The following is a 20,465-nucleotide window of genomic DNA, read 5'->3' on the forward strand; positions in this document are numbered from 1 at the left end:
TGAGTATTTTTCGTGTGAAATCACAGCTTAAAATACTCACTTGCGACCTGCTCATTTTTTGTACAAGATATTTTGCTGTCAGAAATACTTCAAGTGTACTGAACTCGTAGACTGTCCAAAATTTGTTGTTACGGTGACGAAGATTAATGGTTATAAAAGAATGACGAAAAGGAAATCCGTTCCCACTACGTTTGATATTTCGTTGTCATTTTGTTAGGAACGGGCTCCGAGTGTTGTAACAAAGAAAGACAAACTCGTTTGGTGGCATCTGAATCAAGAAACTGATTATAGTTTTTCAAAATCGTACCCAAAAAATGCAAAACAAGGCCAATGGAAATGGTGGATTTCTCAGCTAAAACTCAAAGCATTACGGGACATCTTGCTTGTTTCTGGAAATTCGATTAAAAAATCTTGCTTACAAAAATTAAACGATCAACCAGTGCGAATTGTAAAGTCTCTTTCATTGCATGTTGCAATATTTTGCTAAATTTCCAAGGAAATGATCTCACACTACAAATTATAATAGAATGATCCTACAAAGATCTCATATCTTATATATTAGCATCTCCTGGGAAAAAAACACAATATAACCAAAACAACATTTATTCAGCTTTTCTTTTTCCTTGGAAGAGGGTTTTTGTATAGGTTAAGCTATCAGTTCAATATAAAACAGAGTTTAACGGCCAACTTCGTCAGTTGAGTAGCCCTGGAAGTAGAAGCCTAGTAATGAAATAGAGCTTAGTTAAAGCAAAAAATTAACCCCAACTAGATTTTCCAAAGAACAGGTGCTCCTGAGCTGCTTTAGTGGTCGTGAACATGATCTTCAAGGACATATGCCTCATCCAAGTAGCTTCAGAGCTTCCTGAAGAACAGAAGAGGGCGCAGTTGTTTAATAAGATAATCAACGTCCAGCTGGATAAGCAAGGAAAGATCCTTTATATAATAGCGTTAGTTCTTATTTCAGGTAATTAAACTCTCAGATTCAACTGAAAACTTCAGATACTGTGGATACCTATTTTGCACTCTATGAAGCAATCAGGTACAGCCTTGCCACACCACTGTGAAAATGCAACTGATCTAGCTTGCACTAAAATGCTCAGCTTCACAAGCTTGACACTGAGCACCAACATTAGGTAGATCATACTCCAGAAGCAATACTCACCAGCTTATATAAGAAACTTCATGACCAATGACCACAGAAATTTGAAGGATACCCATTTTACATCATGACCAAGACTTCAAGTATCGTCATCTTCATCATGCATGAAGCAAATGAAAAATGCCGTATGCGCATGGTTAGTGTTCCAAGCCTTTAACATGTGACAATCTGTTTAAAGTATCCATGTCCTTAACCATCCCACAAATATGTATCAACAACCTACCCAGTGTAATACCACAGGTAGGATTTGGAGAGGGTATGCATACCTTACCCCAACCTTTGTGGGTACAAAGGTTATTTCCAATAGACCCTCGGCTCAAAAGAAATGTTTCCAAAGCAAAGATTGGAAGAAAAATATGACAAAAATCTATTGAGAAAAAGGATGTATAATGAGTTAATGACTAAGGCAAAGCTAATATATGATATAATTATTCAAAGAACTACAATCAATAGATTTAGCAACTCCCTAAGTTATTAACGCTTGTTGAATAACCTGGTAAACCCAATTTTGCAAGTGGTGACCCATGATAGTACCAATGTCCCAGACGCAGTTTCAATACAACAACACACCCAGTTTCATTCTATAATTAAAACAAGAAAAGGGTAAGAAAGTTCCCAAATTCATTACGAGAAAATATTGAGCATAATACATGACAACTTTATCAGAAAAACCATCCCGCCACAGACCAATAAAAATGTTCTGAGCATTTAGAATGCCTAAGTCAGAAGACAATAAATCCAATAAAGCTTAATTTACTGACTAAAAAATCTTTCCCTTAGAACTGCCCCATATAAATTTTGCAAAATCATCAACCTAAGTTACCGCAATATAAAAATAAAGAAAGAAGCCCAGGAAGAGTTTCCTAACCTTGAACAAATTTAACTTTCTGCAATAAGTATCTGATGCTCCATCAGCACAAGTAGATACGATAACTTGCATGCTCAGGACCATCAGCAGTACATCTGTGAAGAAAATGCCTCTCGCTCAGTGAAAGTTCCTATAGAAAATTCCAATATGTAAGTGAATTTTGAGATGCATGCATAACATTCAAGCTGGTATGGGAAACCAACTCTTATTATTTAGCTAGTGCAATGTTGATAAAAAACAATTTGGGTTGTTCCAACTTTACCGGATGTCCCCAACGGCAATGCAAAATAACTTGCGTGTTTTGAGACCACCGAGATTGCCAGTTGTGCATTTCTTTATAATTCTTCCGTTTTATTTAACCATAATTTCAAGAGGTTCAAAATCTAGATATATACATACAAAATTTTAAAAGTACCTTATATATACGGTGTAACTTTTTGCCAAGGGGGTCAGGTTCGGGTGACCCCCTTCGCTACCCTCTAAAATGTAGAATTAGCAGAATAGACGTATCTAATTCATTGAAATCCCATCCAATAAAACAGAAGAAATATAAATCTCCAAAATAAATGTAGAATTAGCAAACCAGATGGTCTCAAAACATACAAGGTGTTGTCGTTGCCATTAGGGACATCCGGTAAAGTTGGAATAGCTCAAATTGTTTTAACAAACATTGCACTAGCTAGATAAAAGAGTTACCAGCTTGAACCTTATGCATGCTTCTCAAAACTCACTTCCAGCAACTGCCATTGGAGATAGAGACATCGAGTGTTCTGTAGTAGTAGGTGGTGATATGAGCAGCATAGCTCTATGAACAATCTCATTAGGAGGAATATATTTGTTCCTTGCATAAATTAGAATATTTTCATCATCGGCAGAGAGCTTTTCAAGTCTGGCTCCTGTAGATTAGTATGAAGTTGCCTCTGGAGTCTTTCAACAGGTGATAAAATGTGTTTTCTACTCTCTGATCTCTTTCTTCTTGGGACACTCTCAGGATTCCAGAGAGGATATTTGTCTGCTTCTCCTAACAAAAGGTGAATGTTAGTGTATAAAACAATAAGGTATTAAAACAATAGATCTTTTTACTTTGTTGTAAAGCTTTTATTATTTGTATGGTTAAAGTATAGTTGGACTGATCAGTTCATATCTTTATCGAATCGATGTCAATTCATTGTGTAAAGGAAAGTAAGTTTTTGAAGCTTAGGGGAGACACTATAATTAATGATCTATGAGCAAGAAAGAAACCCAATATTTAGTCTATAAGAGTATTATATAGTGATTGATTACAGATTTTGTCTATAGAATATTTTTGGCATAAAATTATATCTCCCGCCAATACTACTTCCTTTTTTGGCAAAATAATTAACTTTGTAGATTAAGCATTCTACGTTTCAAAAGAAACTAAGAATACGAAGGTACGGCCCTTTTAAGAGTTCCACATGGGATATGGGGTGGGTAATTGGTCTCCTTATATGGTTTTGGACAATCCTCACCCTATGAGCTGGGCTTTGGGGTTGAGTTAGGCCCAAAATCTATTCTTTAACAAACCCAAAAGTAGCCTTTTTCAGTTGTATGATCCTCCGGAGCCTAAGATGCTTATCCAGTCCCATGAATCACTCCTATTGTTTCCTTTTTCAGCTATTATCATTTACCTGCTCTGCCACTGTGTAAAAGAATGACACAGATTTAACGTTCTCATTTCTTCCCATGTCCTATTTTCCTTTTCTAAGTAGTACTCCCTCCGTCCCATTTTATGTGGCACCATTTCCTTTTTGGTCAGTCTCAAAAAGAATGTCACATTTCCTAATATGGTAAGTATTTAAAGGTACAATTCCTCTTTTACCCTTGTTGGTTCCACTTAATCTTAAAATAATACTCCAATACATTTATGAGAGAGAAAAGTGAGTCTACTTTTTAAAGGGAAATTTGGTAAACATTTCAAAGTCTTTATTTATTTCTTAAACTCCGTGCCCGGTCAAATGTTGCCACATAAAATGGGACGGAGGGAGTAATATATTTTAGTCTCTTCGCTCCTTTATAATGTTTTTGTATTTCCTGGCCTTCTAATAAGTTTTATGGTAGTGATTACATTTTTCCGGTTTCTACAATGCTTGTTGCTGTTATTAAACTACTTCGTATTACTTAAAAGTCAATCAAGTAATATAAAGTTCTTGAAGAGTTATATTGGGTAAAGTGGCAGATCAAGGATTTTCACTAAGGGGTTCGAAAAATATAAATGTAGTGCTTGAGATTTAAACTTGAAACCTCAAGGTGAATTTTGAACCCCCTCAACCACTTAATCAACCTCTAATCTCATGTTCAAGAGGTTCAGAATATATATATATATATATACATACACAATTTGAAAATAACTTTATATAACATGTAATTTTTTGCTGAGGGGGTTCGGGGTGAACACCATATCTACCCTCTAGATTTATGTTGCTACTTGGGGGCATTTATGAAACTCAGTGGCTGAACATACCTTATCCTAAAGCTGATATACCTGGTATATCTTTAATAATCAGACACCCATCTCTGAATATGGAAGATGCAATTGCAGAAGCATTTTAGAGAACAATTTAACAACATACCCTTGATGTAGTATCTATGTAATGTGGAGTCCATGCAAACAAACGGTAAATAATGGATATTGGGCTTTTTAAGTCCCACATCATGGGATGAGGAAATTATGGACTCCTAATATGGACTTGGGCAATCCTCCTATCATAAGCTAACTTTTGGGGTAGAGTTAGGCCTAAAATTGATTTCTTTACATGGTGTCAGAGTCAAACTCATCCCAATTTATGATTTACCGATGTTGGGCGCCCCATATTAAATAATCCACAGACTAGATGTCCAGTCTTGGGCGTGAGGCGGGGTGTTAAGTCCCACATAAGTGCGATGAGGGAATTATGAATTTCTTATATGGACTTGAGCAATCCTACCCTCATAAGCTAGCCCATGGGGTTGATTTAGGCCCAAAATTCATTTATTTACACTAACAAACTTGTAGGCAAGCACACTATGACCAGCATCGGAATTGACATATTAAATGCACCCAAAAAGCAGAATAGACATATCTAATTCATTGAAATCCCATCCAATAAAACAGCAGAATTATAAATCTCCAAAATAAATGCACTATTGGCAAACTATATGGTCTCAAAACACACAAGTTGTTGAGCGTTGCCGTTGGGGACATCTAGTAAGGTTGGAACAGCTCAAATGGCTTTAACAAACATTGTACTAGCTAGATAGTAAGAGTTGGCTCACATACCAGCTTGAACCTTGTGCATGCATCTCAAAGTTCACTTACAAATTGGAATTGGAATTTCCTACAGGAACATTCACTGAGCAAGAGGCATCATTATCTTCTGCCATTGGAGACAGAGATGTCAAGTGTTCTGTAGCAGTAGGTGGTGATACAAGCAGCTTAGCTCCAAGACCAATCTCATTAGGTGGAATGTATTTGTTCCTTGCATAAATTAGAATATTTTCATCATCGGCAGAGATATTTTCAAAGTCTGGCTCCTGTAGAATGTTATGAAGTTGCCTCTGGAGTCTTTCAACAGGTGACAAAATGTGTTTTCAACGCTCTGATCTCTTTCTTCTTGGGACACTGTCAGGATTCCAGAGAGGATTTTTGTATGCTTCTCCAAACAAAAGGTGAATGTTAGTGCACATAAAACAATAATGTATTAATATAATAGATCTTTTTACTTTGGGGTAAAGCTTTTATTATTTGTATGGTTAAAGTATAGTTGGACTGATCAGTTCATATCTTTATTGAAAATCCAAATTACCTGTAATTTGTCGATGTCAGTTCATTGTGTAAAGGAAAGTAAGTTTTTGAAGCTTAGGGGAGACACTATAATTAATGATCTATGAACAAGAAAGAAACCCAATATTTTGTCTACAGAGTATTATATAGTCATTTGATTCCCTGCGCCTTTTTTTGGTAAAACTATGAATGTGATTTGACAATCACATCGCAATAATCGGGAAACAAAAAGAATTTCCTGCGTAAAATAAATCCGAGTGTCGTGAATCTTGATACATGCTTATCAAGTTGTCTTAGAGCTCTTTTTGTGGGGTGGGGGGTGAGCAAATTTATCCATTTAAAAATCAATAGAATAAGAGAAGTTCTTAATTGGAAGCAACAATAATATTGGGTGAACTGTTTCTTCCTTTTCTTTCGAATCAGAAGACTATGCACTGCAGGATTACTTTTCAGGAAGGTGCATCTACAATGATTTGGTTGTCTAATTTCATCTATCTCATAAATTTCTTTGAGATTAACAGTTTTGGGCTTACTATCATGCAAAGCAGAGGAAAGAAATAGGAAGACATTAGTTCTCCACTTTTTATGACCCTAGTGCTTAAGAAAGGATTTGATTCAGAACGTGCATCATATTTGCTGCGACAAGTCAAGTGCTCTATATATGAGTGAAATTATTTTACCATTTGTTTCTTCCATCTGCATGCAGTTGTCTGAGGATGACCCTGCTGAACCTAAGCTTGATATGTTATTCATTTCCTCTTCAAGACAAGCTTTCAAGCCATCCTGTCCAGAAACCTCTATTCCACCTTCTAGCTTTTTTTCGTCACGAGCCGGCTTCATGTCAGAAGGTCGCTGATAGCTCTCTATTTCTATGTTTCCATGTCTGGGAATATAGCCATCTAGTGTCCTCCTAACCCGCCATCTTGATCCACATGCATTGCAGAGCACTGGTTTTTCAGGTGGCCCATTTCTCCAAAGAATGGTTTCTGTTTGAGTTCACAATTAATTAGTGTATAAACTGGGACAATATAAGAAAACATTCTTACAGGCAGAAACTTATCTCAGAAACTAAAGCACAGTGATCACTGAATTGAGATTTCTTGTAAAAAGGTATAGAATGCATTTCACGAGAACGGAAGCGTCACGAAACTAGAGTATGTATAGGGGGGGATTTCTCCGGCAAAACAAAAGGAAATATTTCTGTGAAACATGCATAAACTTTTAGAATGTGTGAACTGTTTGTGAACTCACATTTTCATCACCATGTTAAGGAACCATACAAAGTAGTTGAACTGTGAGCTTTATGGTGGAAAGATTGAAAAGGATTTGCTTGATACTTCAAGGTACCATGCAGAACATTTAGCCTCTTGGCAGACTGCATTTATTTGCATGATATTTTAAGGAGGAAAGTTACCATCTAAGCCAACAGTGATTAACTGTACACTATTCAACAGGGACTATCTCTTTCTCTAGTGCTTAACGGTAAAATAATCCCCCACCCACTCACTGGCGGACCACCCACCATTCTCCGGTGTGTATTACCATTTGATGGTTTATTTACTTCATATCTTGTCATTTTCTTGCAACCCTTCTTCAAATACTCTTTAAAGCCGAGGGTCTATCAAAAACTGACTTTCTACCCCACAAAAGTATGGTAAGGTCTGTGTATATCCTACTCTCCCTAAACCCCACTCATGGGATTACACTTGGTATGTTGTTGTATATGTGTCAGTACAGGTGCGAATCTAAAGTTTGGATCCTTCATGCTCTAAATTTTAAGATTCATGGATACAGATCCAAGTATTGATACAGGTGGAGGGATTCGGCTAATAATAGTTCAAATATCTAAAAGAGTTATAAAACCTTAATTGTGAGATATTATGTGGAGAACTTCAGGAGAAAATATTAATCAAGAGGAGAACTTACGTTTGACGCCACAATGGAAACATGGCCCCTTTTTACCCATAAAATCTGGTTCTGAATGATTCCAGTTCGAATCAGGTTGAATGTGCCGCTGCTAACCTAATTCGCTTTGCTCTCAAAATCTAAAATGACTGAGTGAGGTGACAGATCACAAGATATATGTAGAGTACAACATTCCCCTTATGACAGCTCATCAACTTTGATTACTGTAATTTCTCAGCTATTTACACTATAACTCCAATGAGAGAAGTATTTGACTCTCTATCAAAAGAAAAAGGGGTGGGGATTTAGGGGGTGGGGTGAAAGCTGGATTTGGTGAATCCTCATTATTTAATGCATTTAGTCTAGTGGTCAAAGCTTGTTAAGCAATGAATCTGAAGGTAAGGGAGTGTTAAATAGTTTCAAGATGACAATTTGAATATATAAGAGTGAGCAAATAAACGAGTTGCCAAATAACAACAATTTAATGCAGTAATTGCCTGCAATTGTGGAATCAGATTTGAAAAATCCAAGGCCCTCAGAATTCACTACTGAGAGCAGATCCAGCAAAAGAATGACTACATTCAATTTATTTGCATCTGTTTCTCTTACTTACCAATTTTTACATCTGTTTCCCCTTGCACTAGAACTCCAGGAGATAGATTAATCATTACTTACCAATTTGATGCCATAAAGCTTGTGAAGTATGGATGCAGAAACAGCAGCAGCATTTGGCCTTTGAGATAAGATACGCATGTAAATAGTATTATCTCTTTGCAAGAGTTTTTTTGTGTGTTCTGCAAGCAGTGCTACTGGATGTTCATTTGTTGCAAGAGATATTGCCTCAACATCTTGTATTATCTGCACAAAGCGATTATTCATGAAAAACAGAGAGTTTTCCTTCATGCCCAATCTAGAGGAAACACTGAACTGAAAAACAACACTTAGAAACTAGCTATGATGCACACGGAACAGATGCTCCTGACAATCAATATCGTACTCAGTAAGATGGGATGTCAACTGGTAGCAAGGGAACAGTTGGTCTACTTGTGTCGTTAGAACCATAGGAAGCAAATCAATCAAATGTAACTTCTCGATGAACTTGCAAACAGTCATTTGTGGGGAAATATGAAAACATCCTGTCGCTTCCTGTGAGAAGCCTACTTAACACAAATGCACCACAATTTCTTGAGATGCATAATATGTTAGCAGTTTATAGAAAGTGAGAAGACCTGGGGCAGTGTTCTTGGTCTTTTCTGATCTTATGTTCTCGATTATTTTTGTATACCATTTTAGTAAAACCACATTGCACGTCAATGTATGAGAAATATGGATGGAGTGTTTAACTGGTCAAAAGATATATTTAAGCCAGTACTAGTTTATGCAACCAGAGTTTTTATTAAAATGGAACACGCCTTCTACCTCTAACTGGCAATTCTGGGCTGATAGACTTTGACCTTCAAGTTCTTTTGATAGAAGTTACAAAATCATAAAGTTCTGAGACTAGCTGCTAGACTTGGATTATTACATTTGGTATTAGAATGGAAAAAGTTAGTCCAGAAGTAGCAACTAGGATTATTACATTTGGTATTAGAATGGAAAAAGTTAGTCCAGAAGTACAGAGACTAAGTGATAGCTGATCTGAAAGCAAGACACTGTAAATCAAATCCTACTCTCGAAACAGCCATGGCCATCCATTAACAGACTTCATCAATGGTACATACAATGTTCTTGAACAGAAAAGCTCCTTAAGCTGCACGGAATGAAGATTTCACAATGGAAAACATGTATCAAATTACTGGAAGAAAGAGTTGAATTATAACAGCATTGTTTTGCTTAAGAATTACATCAATTGCTCTTTAATCTACAATCATGTTATTGTCTAATGTAGTTTTACTATGTGAACAAAATGTACTAGTAAAAGACATCATACCTGGAGTTTTCACACTTTCTTGAATGAAACTCACTTCCTTCTCTTCGTCTTGTTTCACCTTTTCAAGTTAGCACCCTACTTATATAGCTGACACGAATTCAAAAATTATTTGTTCTTGTGAATGCGTTGCTGGTATATGAAACTGACCTACCACTAAAATATAGCAGATGTAATAGAGATAGACAATAGGAACATGAGGCATCACATTGGCAAGGCCAGTAAATCAGCAATGGGAGAAGGCGATGTATCGATGGAATATATGACATAGATGCTGGGAGTTAACACTTAGCATGATAATGCCATTTCCGAAGAGGAAATCCCAATTTAGCATGATGATGCTATTTCAGAAGAGGAAAACCCAAAAAAAATTAAAAATGCAGCTAATGTCCATACATTGAAATTTTCAAACATCTGAACCTAAGACTAGATAAAATTAAACTTCCTAAAGAAAGTATAAAAATCCTATTTATATGTAAGTTCAATGTGCAGGATATTGACAAAAATTGAGGTATGTACTAAGTCCAGAGATAAAAGGAGTTTAAAATCTGACCTTCTACAATTTTCAAGCAAAGTGGGAATTTAACCCTCTCGAAAGAATGTCGCTCATCGGAGTAAACCAGCTCTCCCACATTCACAATGGCATGAGAAACCTAAATGAGGGGAAACAATTTGTTGCAACCCAGTTTCCTGCTTGCTTGATGCATTCTACCTCATGCATGGGAAAAGTTGGTGTGATTATTTTAAGATGATAAGTACTTTATTCTGGCATGTGACAAAATGCGGTTTTCCCACTATTTGGAAGAAGGCCATCCTTGGCCATTTCAGTAAGTGCATTGAATACTGCATCCATGTTCCCTTCCTTGTAGTTCACCTCAACAATGACTTTTGCTAGCTCACCATCAGCAAGTTTACAGGTTTCCAATGTGCTTTGAATTACTTGATGTAATTCCTCACTCATTCCTTCTTTAAAAAGTTCTTTCATGAGCACAATAATACTTACTGTATGAGGAATAAATCCAAGATTAGCCATTTCTCTGAAAAGATTCAAGGCTCTATGCAAATTCCCACCCCTGGAATGACCGTGTATAAGTAGATTATAAGCTACTTCACTCGGCTTCTTGTGTTTTTGCAGCATCAACTCAAAAACTTGGTCAGCTTCATTCAACAAACCTTTCATGCAGAATCCTTTAATAAGATCTACCGCACTCTTCAATTCAAGATCTTTGCAACTTTCTATTAGCATGTCATAAGTGACACTATTTGGCACTGATTGCTCATACAACAACTTGAACAGAAGCCGCTTTGCTTCCCTAGTGCGAGCTTGTTTGTTAAGCCCATTGATTAGGACATTGTAAGTGACGACATCAGGAAAGAAACCCTTAGAGATCATTTTGTTATGCAGGTGAAAAGCACCTTTAATATCCCCATTTGCACAGTATGCACCAATAAGTGTAGTATATGTAAACTTATCTGGTTGCAGACCTACTCTCAACATCTCTTGGAAAAGTTCACAAGCTTCAGTCAGTCTTTGCTGCTCACAAAGACCTTGAATTAGGGATGAATAAGTAATAACATCAGGTAAGACCCCTTTTTCAACCATCAGCTGCTTAACACAGAATGCTCTTTCCAACCCACAGTTTCTACAGAACCCAGATATTATTGTACTATAAGTTACAACATCTGGGACCAGCCTTCTCTGTTCCATCTCTTGAGTCACGCGTAAAGCATCCTCCATCCTGCCCACTGCACAATGCCCATTAATTAACGCATTGTAAGTTACAATTGAAGGGGAAAGGCCATTTGAAATCATTTCATTCAAAAGCTTATAAGCCTCATTCATAAGACCCTGCTGAGAAAAACCAACAATCAATGTTGTGTAAGTTCTATCGTTGGGATATAATCCCCTAGCATGCAGTTGATCAAAGAATTCCATTGCACGGTGCAAATTCCCAGTCTTGCACATGCTATTTATCAAAGAAGTATAAGTCACAACATCTGGAGACAGCCCATTCCTTAACATTTCCGAGTGCAAAACAAGTGCTTGGTGAAAGTTACCCTCTCTACAATAGCCATTTACCAGTGTGTTATAGGTTACTCCATCAGGCATTAATCCCTTTCCACTCATCTCTTCCAAAATCTCACTCGTCTCTTTCATTCTTCCTTCTCGACACAACCCATTAATAATAGCATTATATGTGACCACACTTGGTTCCAAGTTCCTCACTTGCATTAGCTTCAACAATTCGACTGCCTCATCAACCTTACCTATCTTACAATAGCCACCTATTATGGTGTTATAGGTTACAACATTTCGCAAGCAGCCAGTTTTCTCCATTTCATTGAAAACAACCAAACCCTTTTGCAGATCCCCTTTTGCACAAAGGCCTCGGATCATAATATTATAAGTATATACATTAGGTGAAACCCCAGATTGAACCATATCATCATAAAACTTTTGAGCTAATTCGAAAGACCCATTACATGAAACCCTGATCAACGCATCAAGAATGGAATTATAGGACAAAACAGTGAGCATAAACCCATTAAACTTGGCTAATTCAAAGATATTCATAGCTCTGTCAATCATTTTCAAATGAGAGTAGGATTTTACCATCAAATCGAACACAGCAGAGCTGGACTTGCAAGAATGGTAAGTGTCCCTGAGACATGAAAAGACCAATTCACCCTTGTTATCTCCGAATTTCAAAGCAACATCCTCCGCAAGGGATTGGGCAGTCTTGTAGAGCTTGAAACGAGTGAGGATATGAATGGAAATGCACTTGCATTGAAGATTGAAGAATTGGCGGTTGCGCGCCCAGTTGATGAATCTTAGAACAAGGGGTTTATCGAATCGGCATTGGAAAAGCACGGAAGAAGCATATTGAGGGGTGAATTGGGAAGAAATGGAGTCCAAGGATATTGGGTCGTAGCCTTTAAGAATGGATACAGCCCTGTCGACAAAAAGGGTGCTGGAGGAAGAAGGTGATGAGTCTATGGTTTTGGATTGAACTTGCCGAGTTGAGCTATGGAGGGCTCTCCGGTAGGGTTTAACAAGTAGCATATCGGAAAATGCTACAACCGGAGTTACGGCGACTGTGATAACATGTAATACCAGTTACAAAAAAAATGAATGGCCCTGCAAATTAAGGAATTCAGTATATGACTAAACCTAAAATTAGAGATAATTTATTATAGTATAAGGCTATAGGCTCCTTATGGTAACTACTACATAATTTATTTATTTTTGAAGTTGTAGCAATTATTTGGAGAATTTTTTTTTAGAAATTAGTATATGTCAATATATTACATTATTATAGATTATCAAAAAGCTACTTGTTGCTATCTTGTTTTGTTTCTTGTATTCTCAGTTCTCTCCTTCCTTAGCTACTAGTACATCTACAACTCAGAGTTTCTCAACATCGTCATCAGTAATAGTAATTGTCATTGTTATTCTTAATAAAAAGGATTAATTAAATGTTATTTGATCAACAATATTCTCATTTATTCAGTAAGGAATAAAGTGATTCCTAAGTTATATTTCATCACATGTTTTGTTATAATAGCAAGATTCTAAAAATAAAAATAAAATCCATTCAGTGTGAATTTGAAGTAGGTAAGAACACAAAAAAAATCTAAAATCTTTGATTCTTGAAGCAAACATAAAATAACATATACTCTTAGACCAGGTTTAAGCCAGCAATCAACACTGGTACAAACACAGTTGAAGCAGAGCAGGTGAAATATGGACTCATTCCCATTGATTGTGGAATGTGTATTATTTTAGTCATTTGGTTTCCAAATAGGAAGGTAAGTACCTTTATCTGCTAGGAAAGAAGATACAAATCAACTCCAAGGCAATTTTTAGCCTGGACTCAAATTTGAATTTGAACAATAAATATAAAAATCAATCAATCAATTCCAGCACTGAATCAACTAAGGCCCCCTATAATCTATACTGACACCACAATCCAAATTTAAGTGGCAAACTAGTAACTACATCTTGTTAATCCCTGTTGGCAGGAGTTGCAACCAGGACCATTCCCCTTAGTAACAAACAACTGCAAGTCCAATGTTTACCCCGCACAACATCAGAAATCTTTACACAACATGGTGTGGAAGTAAAAGCAATCAGATACATGCTGAGAGTGGAATCCGTCAATCAAACGTACTCCAACAAACTGAATTCAGAGCAGGTAGGAATTTTGACGTTTCAGTGCAACGTGGCTGATATCTGTAATGTTCAAATGCTTGGAGATTATCTCAGCCACAATGTCTAGACTCTGGTATTTCGGGCACTCTTGAAAGCGGTCTAAATGTTACTGCACCTTTGCAGGTCCTCGGGTGGAAGGACCATGCAACAATTTCACAAAACCAAGAAAACTTAGCTTTCCATCTGTATGCCTTATCCAGTCATTGAGGACAGCATGAACTGGTATTGAAGGACCCAGTCCAAGTTCCTGAAAGCGAGATTTGATCATAATATTAGGCATTAAACGTATAATGAAACATACAATATCCTGTATTCTCAAAAAGTCCAACTGACAGAGATACAACACTAACATGAGAGCAATAACATGGCATTTGTAACAAACAAACGAAAACTTACAGATGCAAGTTCTTCGATAATAATAGCCCTATTGCCATCCTTATCAAAGATTTCATATGCACACCTAGCATGTTGCTCCCAGCGCTCGAGAGCCTCCAGCTGATGAACACTTAAGGCGGCTGCGCAGAATTCTTCAAAATCCATCTTTCTATATTGAAGTGCATTTAGCTGTCAAAGACAATATCAGAAACCACCATTCATAATCTAGAACCATAGAAGAAGCAGGGAAACACACAAATGGTGGTTATGTCAATACCGAGGCAAGAAAATCTGGAATCCGAGACTCCTTCATAGCATCTGTTCCATATTTCATTAGTGCCTATACGGAACAAAAAAAGCAAGGAGATAACACCTTTTAGATAAGGAGTAAGAAGATAAGACCTTTAGGCTTTGAGCAAACAGCACAGAATAGCTAAGATGAGAGAGTCAAGATACTAACTGATCTTATATTTTCTAGCTTTATGTTGCCATTTTTGTCTGGCTCCATCAATGCAAATTGTTCTTTTAGATAGAACAGTTCATCTGCTGTCAAAGTTTTCGACAACGCCTATCAAAGGGAAAAGTATTAGGTGCAATTTAACAAGTCAAATGCTCCCAAGACTATTAAGCATCAAAGCTGCTAGATGCAAAATAAAACGTACAGCTTTATGAACCCATATGAGAAAGAATCGGTATCATATGGATTTGCATATGATATGTACCCATATGATACTGATTCCTAGTTAGATATGATAGGGGATCACCATGTTTTCCAGCACTAGGTTAGTTCTTATTATCCATCTTTAGTACGACACCTAATTACTTATCGAAAAAGTATACAGAAACCTTTACCAAAGACAACAGGCAAAGGTAACTTGAAAATCTTATTAGCTACTTCAGACCTAAAACCAAAAGATATAGGTGACCGTAAGTAGTTCGGCTATCAGGGCAGAGACAGATATAACAGGTAATATTGATAGTTCCAGCTAAATAATATACATACTTAAAGCAGTCTTACACAAAAAGGATGATTGATATGCTTTCACGAGACGAAATATGAGAATACCAAGTGGTAGTTTTCACCAACGATAAAAGGCAAAGGTAACTTAAGAACCTTATAAACAATTTCAAACCTAAAACCAAAAGATATAGCACTATCAAGGGCAGAGAGATATATATCAGGTTATATCAATAGTTCCAGCTAAATAATATACACACCCTTAAAGCAGCCTTACGCAAAGAGGATGACCGCATATATGCCTTCACGAGTCGAAAAATAAGAATATCAAGCGGTAGTTTTGCACCACTATGATTACGCATCCAAGGATGACCTGAACAAGGGAGTCATGAGAAGAGGCAATATAAAGAAAACGGATGCCAAGAAAATTCAGAGGAGAAAACACTCACATAATGCTTGAGCAGCACTCATTCTTTTTCTAGGATCTTTATTCAATAGTCGCTTGACAAAATCTTTAGCCTCTGAAGTTAACGTAGGCCAAGGTGCTTCATCATAAGTTGGATCAGCCTTTAAAACAGCCCTGAAGATTCCAGACTCTGTGCGAGCCCAAAAAGGACGACTACCACACAGAAGAATATATGATATTACGCCTATACTCCACACATCAGCCTCTATACCATATGATCTGTGCAGAACTTCTGGTGCTACATAATATGCACTTCCAACAATGTCATTAAGCTTTTCATCTGCATACATCATATTTATATAAATGTTTAATGGTGAAGACAAATATAAGAATTCATAGAACCTGCATGTGCAAAAACTAACCTGGTCTGACAAAATCTGATAAGCCAAAATCTATGGCTTTTAACGGGGAGGATTCATCTTTCGACAAAAACAAAAAATTCTGAACAGGAAATGGAAAAAATGAGATACTTTTGCAAAAATACCAAAAGAAAAAAAAGGAGATATAATACATAAAAAAATTCATGTCCTTGTTAGTTAATCACCATGATAATTATCATATAAAGGTTTTTTGAGGATGGATGTGCACAGCAGCTACGTTACAAGCAAGGAAAGATATTAAAACAGTTCCACTTTGTATTCAGAGGATCTTCAGTGTCCATCAAAGTAATAAGCTAAAGGCACTCTTTGGTATCATTAGCATACCACACACGTTCCAGAAAAACTCAAACAATGAAGTGCTTCTCTCTGTTTTCTTTTTTAAATAAAAAGTAAGTAACACTCTAATTTGCAATGCCAGTTTGAGGAATATGTTTACCTCGGGTTTAAGATCACGGTGCACAACACCCTGGAGATGGCAGAATGCAACAACATTTAATATTTGTACCATGACGTCCTTCGCATCCTCTTCTGAGTACTTCCCACCCCTACCAAAAGAAATGAGAAGGAAATTAAATACTATCCCCAAATAGAAATATCTTAAAAAAACAAATCAATGAATTAGAAGTAAAATTCCCTAAATCAAACAAAGACATACCGTGCAAGTATTCTATCAAGGAGCTCTCCTCCTTGGCATAACCTGAACAACAATTTACAAGAATTTCCTTAGCTTTCATATTCTAAAAAGGACATGCTCGGGATTCAAAAGAAATTCTTCTAAAGCCTGATGCTATAGGTTTAGCATTATGCACTTTCTTTGAGTAACTAAGTTGTGGCTTAGTACCCAAACTTTCTTCCATGTTGTGCTTACATGAATTATCACCAGGCCAAGGGGAAACTTTCTTCTCTGATGTGCACTATATTACTTTGTCCTATTCCTTAAGGAGTGTCACTAAGACAGACAGGAAAAACCTTACAAGAAATGGATTAGATCTCACTAATGTGGTTTAGATTCTTACTCCATCACAATATAGACATTATCCCGATCTTCAAATGCTTCATAGAATTGTATGAGATTGTTATGTCCTGTTAAGGCGCGCAAAATTTTAACTTCCCTTCTGACATCCTCAATGGAAATAGCTGTTGTCATCTGAAAGACAACAAAATTGGGAGTATGAGTCTGCTGTTAAGAGGGTAAGATTGAAGTGAAGAATTGCATCTGACCAAAAAGAATTGTTATAATGATTTCTGACAAACTTAAACCCCCAAAAGTGAATTCAGTTTACTGCATACAAATATAATGGGTCAAAAGTCAGCAGTAGCAATAATATCTCCATATGAAGGCTACAAAATATGACATGGTCTAATTAGGTCAAGTAGCAAAATTTCACTAAACCTATCTACTATTGAAACCTTTTCTTTTTTCTTAAGTAATCTGCTACAGAATCTTTTAAGCAACTAAATAGTTATATACTTATTTTCATGAATTTATATAGAGTCTTTTAGTTTACTGGTAAAGCAGAAGCTCCTAGAATTGTTGATTATGAACAGAATGAAGCATAATAGTGTGATTGAGTCTCTCATTTCCTTTCCCTAGTGATGATACTGAAACCTTTTCAAGAGGAGCTCTTGGCGCAAAAAGATAATCCTACGCATTTTTTCTCTTTAATAAGTTACAAAGCTCCCCAGTTTTTAATGCAGTGACTTCAACAGTCACATGGGAAAAGTCAGCCCTTGAAGTTCTGAGGGAGATATGAATAATTTAAATTGCATAGATGATTTTGTGAACAAAAAGTAAAAATCTTTAGGAGTCAGGCAGGGACACAAGACACAGTGGGTTTGCAACAATTCATGTCTTCATCAAAAGCAAAAGGACAAGAGCTTGCAATTCTATAGTGCTCAAAACCCACCAACTCTATATTAAATAGTAAAAACCACTATACTTTTTTTCAAATATTTCATGGACCCCAATAAATTCCAATTGGAATTCCTAACAAAAGCTACTAGTGCAACAAAACAAGACCAGTACAGCTCTTAAGAGCAACTTCCTAGAAAAGGAGAGTTTATGCCCCATAAAAAGGGGAGGTTGAATAATAAAAAATAAATAAAAAAAGTAAAAGTAGCTTAAGAATCTGGAACTTTGGTTTTGAATCACCAAATTTTCAAGATAGGAGAAAAAGTAAAAATTAAAATACATCTTGGCGGTGGGAGACTTAACAGAGTGAAAGGATGATCTAATGGTGTTCATGACATACAGAGAGAAAAAATCTAAAACCCCAACAGAACTTAAATCAAAGAAAATGGACTCATAAAATTGACCAACTTTTCCCACCATGTACTTCAACAAGAATCAGACATTGTAAGTAATTCAATATGCATATACACTTCAATGCATTAAGGACTAAACAGAGAGGAGAAGAAGAGACCTTGGCTTTTGGAATGACCTTAACAGCCACTTTCTGACCCTTAAGTTCACCTTTCTTGACAATAGCAGAACAAGTATACCCAAAATGGCCTCTACCCACTTCCTCCCCAATTTCATACTTACTCGCAAATTGCTTAGAAAACCCAAAACTCTTATCCAAGTTAGCCCCCTCAGTTTCCTCTCCTTCCGGAATAGCTGCAGCATTAGGCTTAACACTACCATGCCGTCTCAAAAGCAGAGCTTTAATATGCTTCGCCGGAGAAGGAGGAGGAAAAGGTCGTTTAAACAACCTCGCCGGAGTAGAATTCGCACTCTTAGAAGCAGAAGACTGACGGGCAGGTGATTTCTTGGACAGAAAAAAACGAGCAGGACTGGGAGAGTAAAATGGGAAAAAAGGTGATTTTTTAGCTTCATTTTCTTTCTGGGTTTCAGCGACGTTTGGTGTTTCCGGTGGGGGAAGAATTTCTTGTGGGGAATAAGGATTGGGTCTTGGAGGTTTTGAGGTACAAGCACCCATGCTGATTATTACAACAAAACCTTAGACATAAAACATAGTTATAAATTCAAGAACCAAGAATCAAGAATCAAGAACAATGGTGGTTAAAAGATTGAGAATTTCTGTTCCTGCCGGAGATTTTAAGGAAGATGGGCGGGAGCAGTATGTATGTATAATGTATGTATGTGAAATATAGGATGGATGTGTGGAGCTCAAACGGGGTTGGGTAGCTCCGTTTTAATGGATGGATGGAGACTCAAGGAAGGAGAAGGTGCTTTATGTCTAAAGGGACACGCGTCATCCACGTGAGAATTTACTGCCCAATTAACTATCAGCTAGCTAATTGGAACCAATCTCCTGTGCACAACTCTTGTGGAATTCTACAATGGCTCCTTCAGCCGAAAACAAGTTATTTCAAAATTAATTATTTCAAGAAGGATTCTTATTCCACTTTTAGGGTGGGATAAAAATAACATTACAATTTCAGAATAACTAATTTCAGTATTTCGTGATTTTATTCTAACCAAACATGAGATAAACTGATTTTAAAATTGATCTCAAATTTAATATCGTACAAAATGAGCCCTAAATCCTGTCTTCTTTTTTTAAAAAAAAAATTTGACTGACGAGAGGGAATTGCTCGGATGGTAAGCACCCCTCACTTCCAACCCGAAGATTGGGAGTTCGAGTCACCAAGAGAGCAAAAGGGGTGGGAGCTCCTAGGGGAGGTTAAAAAAAAAAGTTTTCGACTTTTAAGTTTATATCAAAAATTCTTACTTTAGAAGTATTTTGTATTGGCTACTAAACATCGTATATTTGAATTCAAGACCTTTTTAATTAAGGATAAATGAAATACTTTTTACCTAACATAGCAAATAATGAAGAAAAAAAATATAGTTCTTGGACTTAATTTTTTAAAAATTGTAAAAGAACCTCCTTTTTTTTGCCGCAAAAGATTCATCTTCAATTGTTCAACCAATGGCTATGTATCTTATTGTACCACCATTAAAATCATGGTAGTTTGTAAGAAATGTCTAATTTTATATTATTATATTTTTGTTTATTTTTACTTGTTTATTATATTTTAAATAAATATTTGTTTTTTAAGAAATCTCAATAGATTTGCTTATTGACTACATGAACTTTCATTTTGTTGATAATTGTTCGATTCTCACTTTGTCAATCCTTTTTCATAAATTTTTTTAAAAAAAACATTCATTTTTACTTATTCCGTTTGAAAAAGGCGAAGAGGAAGTAAATGTTTTAGTAGTATGTTCAAGAAGGTGGTTATGTTACTTAATTTGTAAGTATCATTCTTCTATATTTGAAAGGTTCAAGTGATGTAAAAAGGAAAGAGTGCTCCTCCTTGCATAGAATTAGGCAATTAAATTGACACACTGTATGGCAGTGACACATTTTTGGGTACAAGTAGAATTTGTTCAATTTGTTGCCTGTAAAATGAGAGGTCAGCATTTAGCCTCCATTATTTTTGGCCTACCAGAATTAAATAGTTCG

At 36.4% G+C, this 20,465-nt stretch overlaps 2 protein-coding genes across 6 annotated transcripts; both read right to left on the reverse strand.

Moving 5' to 3' along the window:
- Positions 1 to 374: 374 nt before the first annotated feature.
- Positions 375 to 12,783, reverse strand: LOC125875913 (pentatricopeptide repeat-containing protein At5g39710). Of its 5 annotated transcripts, XM_049556996.1 has the most exons (7): positions 10,194 to 12,783; positions 9,644 to 9,730; positions 9,133 to 9,463; positions 8,389 to 8,571; positions 7,735 to 7,853; positions 6,489 to 6,794; positions 4,572 to 5,677 (listed from the first exon to the last, which is right to left on the reverse strand). In XM_049556996.1, the coding sequence occupies exon 1, from the start codon at positions 12,702 to 12,704 to the stop codon at positions 10,401 to 10,403; it is 2,304 nt and encodes a 767-aa protein (XP_049412953.1). In that variant the 5' UTR covers positions 12,705 to 12,783; the 3' UTR covers positions 4,572 to 5,677; positions 6,489 to 6,794; positions 7,735 to 7,853; positions 8,389 to 8,571; positions 9,133 to 9,463; positions 9,644 to 9,730; positions 10,194 to 10,400. The 5 variants fall into 5 exon arrangements, 4 of the variants coding, with proteins under 4 accessions (XP_049412953.1, XP_049412961.1, XP_049412946.1 ...); XR_007447469.1 differs by lacking the exons at positions 8,389 to 8,571; positions 9,133 to 9,463; positions 9,644 to 9,730; positions 10,194 to 12,783 and adding exons at positions 375 to 862; positions 2,028 to 2,157; positions 2,724 to 3,048 and having other exon boundaries at positions 5,344 to 5,677; positions 7,735 to 8,226; XM_049557004.1 differs by lacking the exons at positions 4,572 to 5,677; positions 6,489 to 6,794; positions 7,735 to 7,853; positions 8,389 to 8,571 and having other exon boundaries at positions 9,219 to 9,463; positions 10,194 to 12,132; positions 12,255 to 12,398.
- A 642-nt stretch (positions 12,784 to 13,425) lies between these two features.
- LOC125875943 (CDPK-related kinase 5-like) lies at positions 13,426 to 19,198 on the reverse strand. Its single transcript, XM_049557020.1, has 11 exons — positions 18,456 to 19,198; positions 17,049 to 17,179; positions 16,688 to 16,729; positions 16,469 to 16,577; positions 16,015 to 16,093; positions 15,636 to 15,932; positions 15,447 to 15,559; positions 14,689 to 14,796; positions 14,506 to 14,568; positions 14,250 to 14,417; positions 13,426 to 14,100 (listed from the first exon to the last, which is right to left on the reverse strand). The coding sequence occupies exons 1-11, from the start codon at positions 18,969 to 18,971 to the stop codon at positions 13,960 to 13,962; spliced, it is 1,767 nt and encodes a 588-aa protein (XP_049412977.1). The 5' UTR covers positions 18,972 to 19,198; the 3' UTR covers positions 13,426 to 13,959.
- Positions 19,199 to 20,465: the final 1,267 nt, after the last annotated feature.

Source organism: Solanum stenotomum, chromosome 1, assembly GCF_019186545.1.
Source record: "Solanum stenotomum isolate F172 chromosome 1, ASM1918654v1, whole genome shotgun sequence".
Classification (NCBI taxonomy): Eukaryota; Viridiplantae; Streptophyta; class Magnoliopsida; order Solanales; family Solanaceae; genus Solanum; species Solanum stenotomum.

Bases quoted from the DNA above. Each gene is read 5' to 3' on its own strand.
- LOC125875943 (XM_049557020.1), bottom strand. From the start codon at position 18,971: ATGGGTGCTTGTACCTCAAAACCTCCAAGACCCAATCCTTATTCCCCA. The intron at 16,094-16,468 runs GTAAACATATTC...TTTCCTGTTCAG, and splicing joins ACCGTGATCTTAAACCCGAG to AATTTTTTGTTTTTGTCGAA. The intron at 14,101-14,249 runs GTAAGTTTTCGT...TCTCGCTTTCAG, and splicing joins TTATCGAAGAACTTGCATCT to GAACTTGGACTGGGTCCTTC.
- LOC125875913 (XM_049556996.1), bottom strand. From the start codon at position 12,704: ATGCTACTTGTTAAACCCTACCGGAGAGCCCTCCATAGCTCAACTCGG.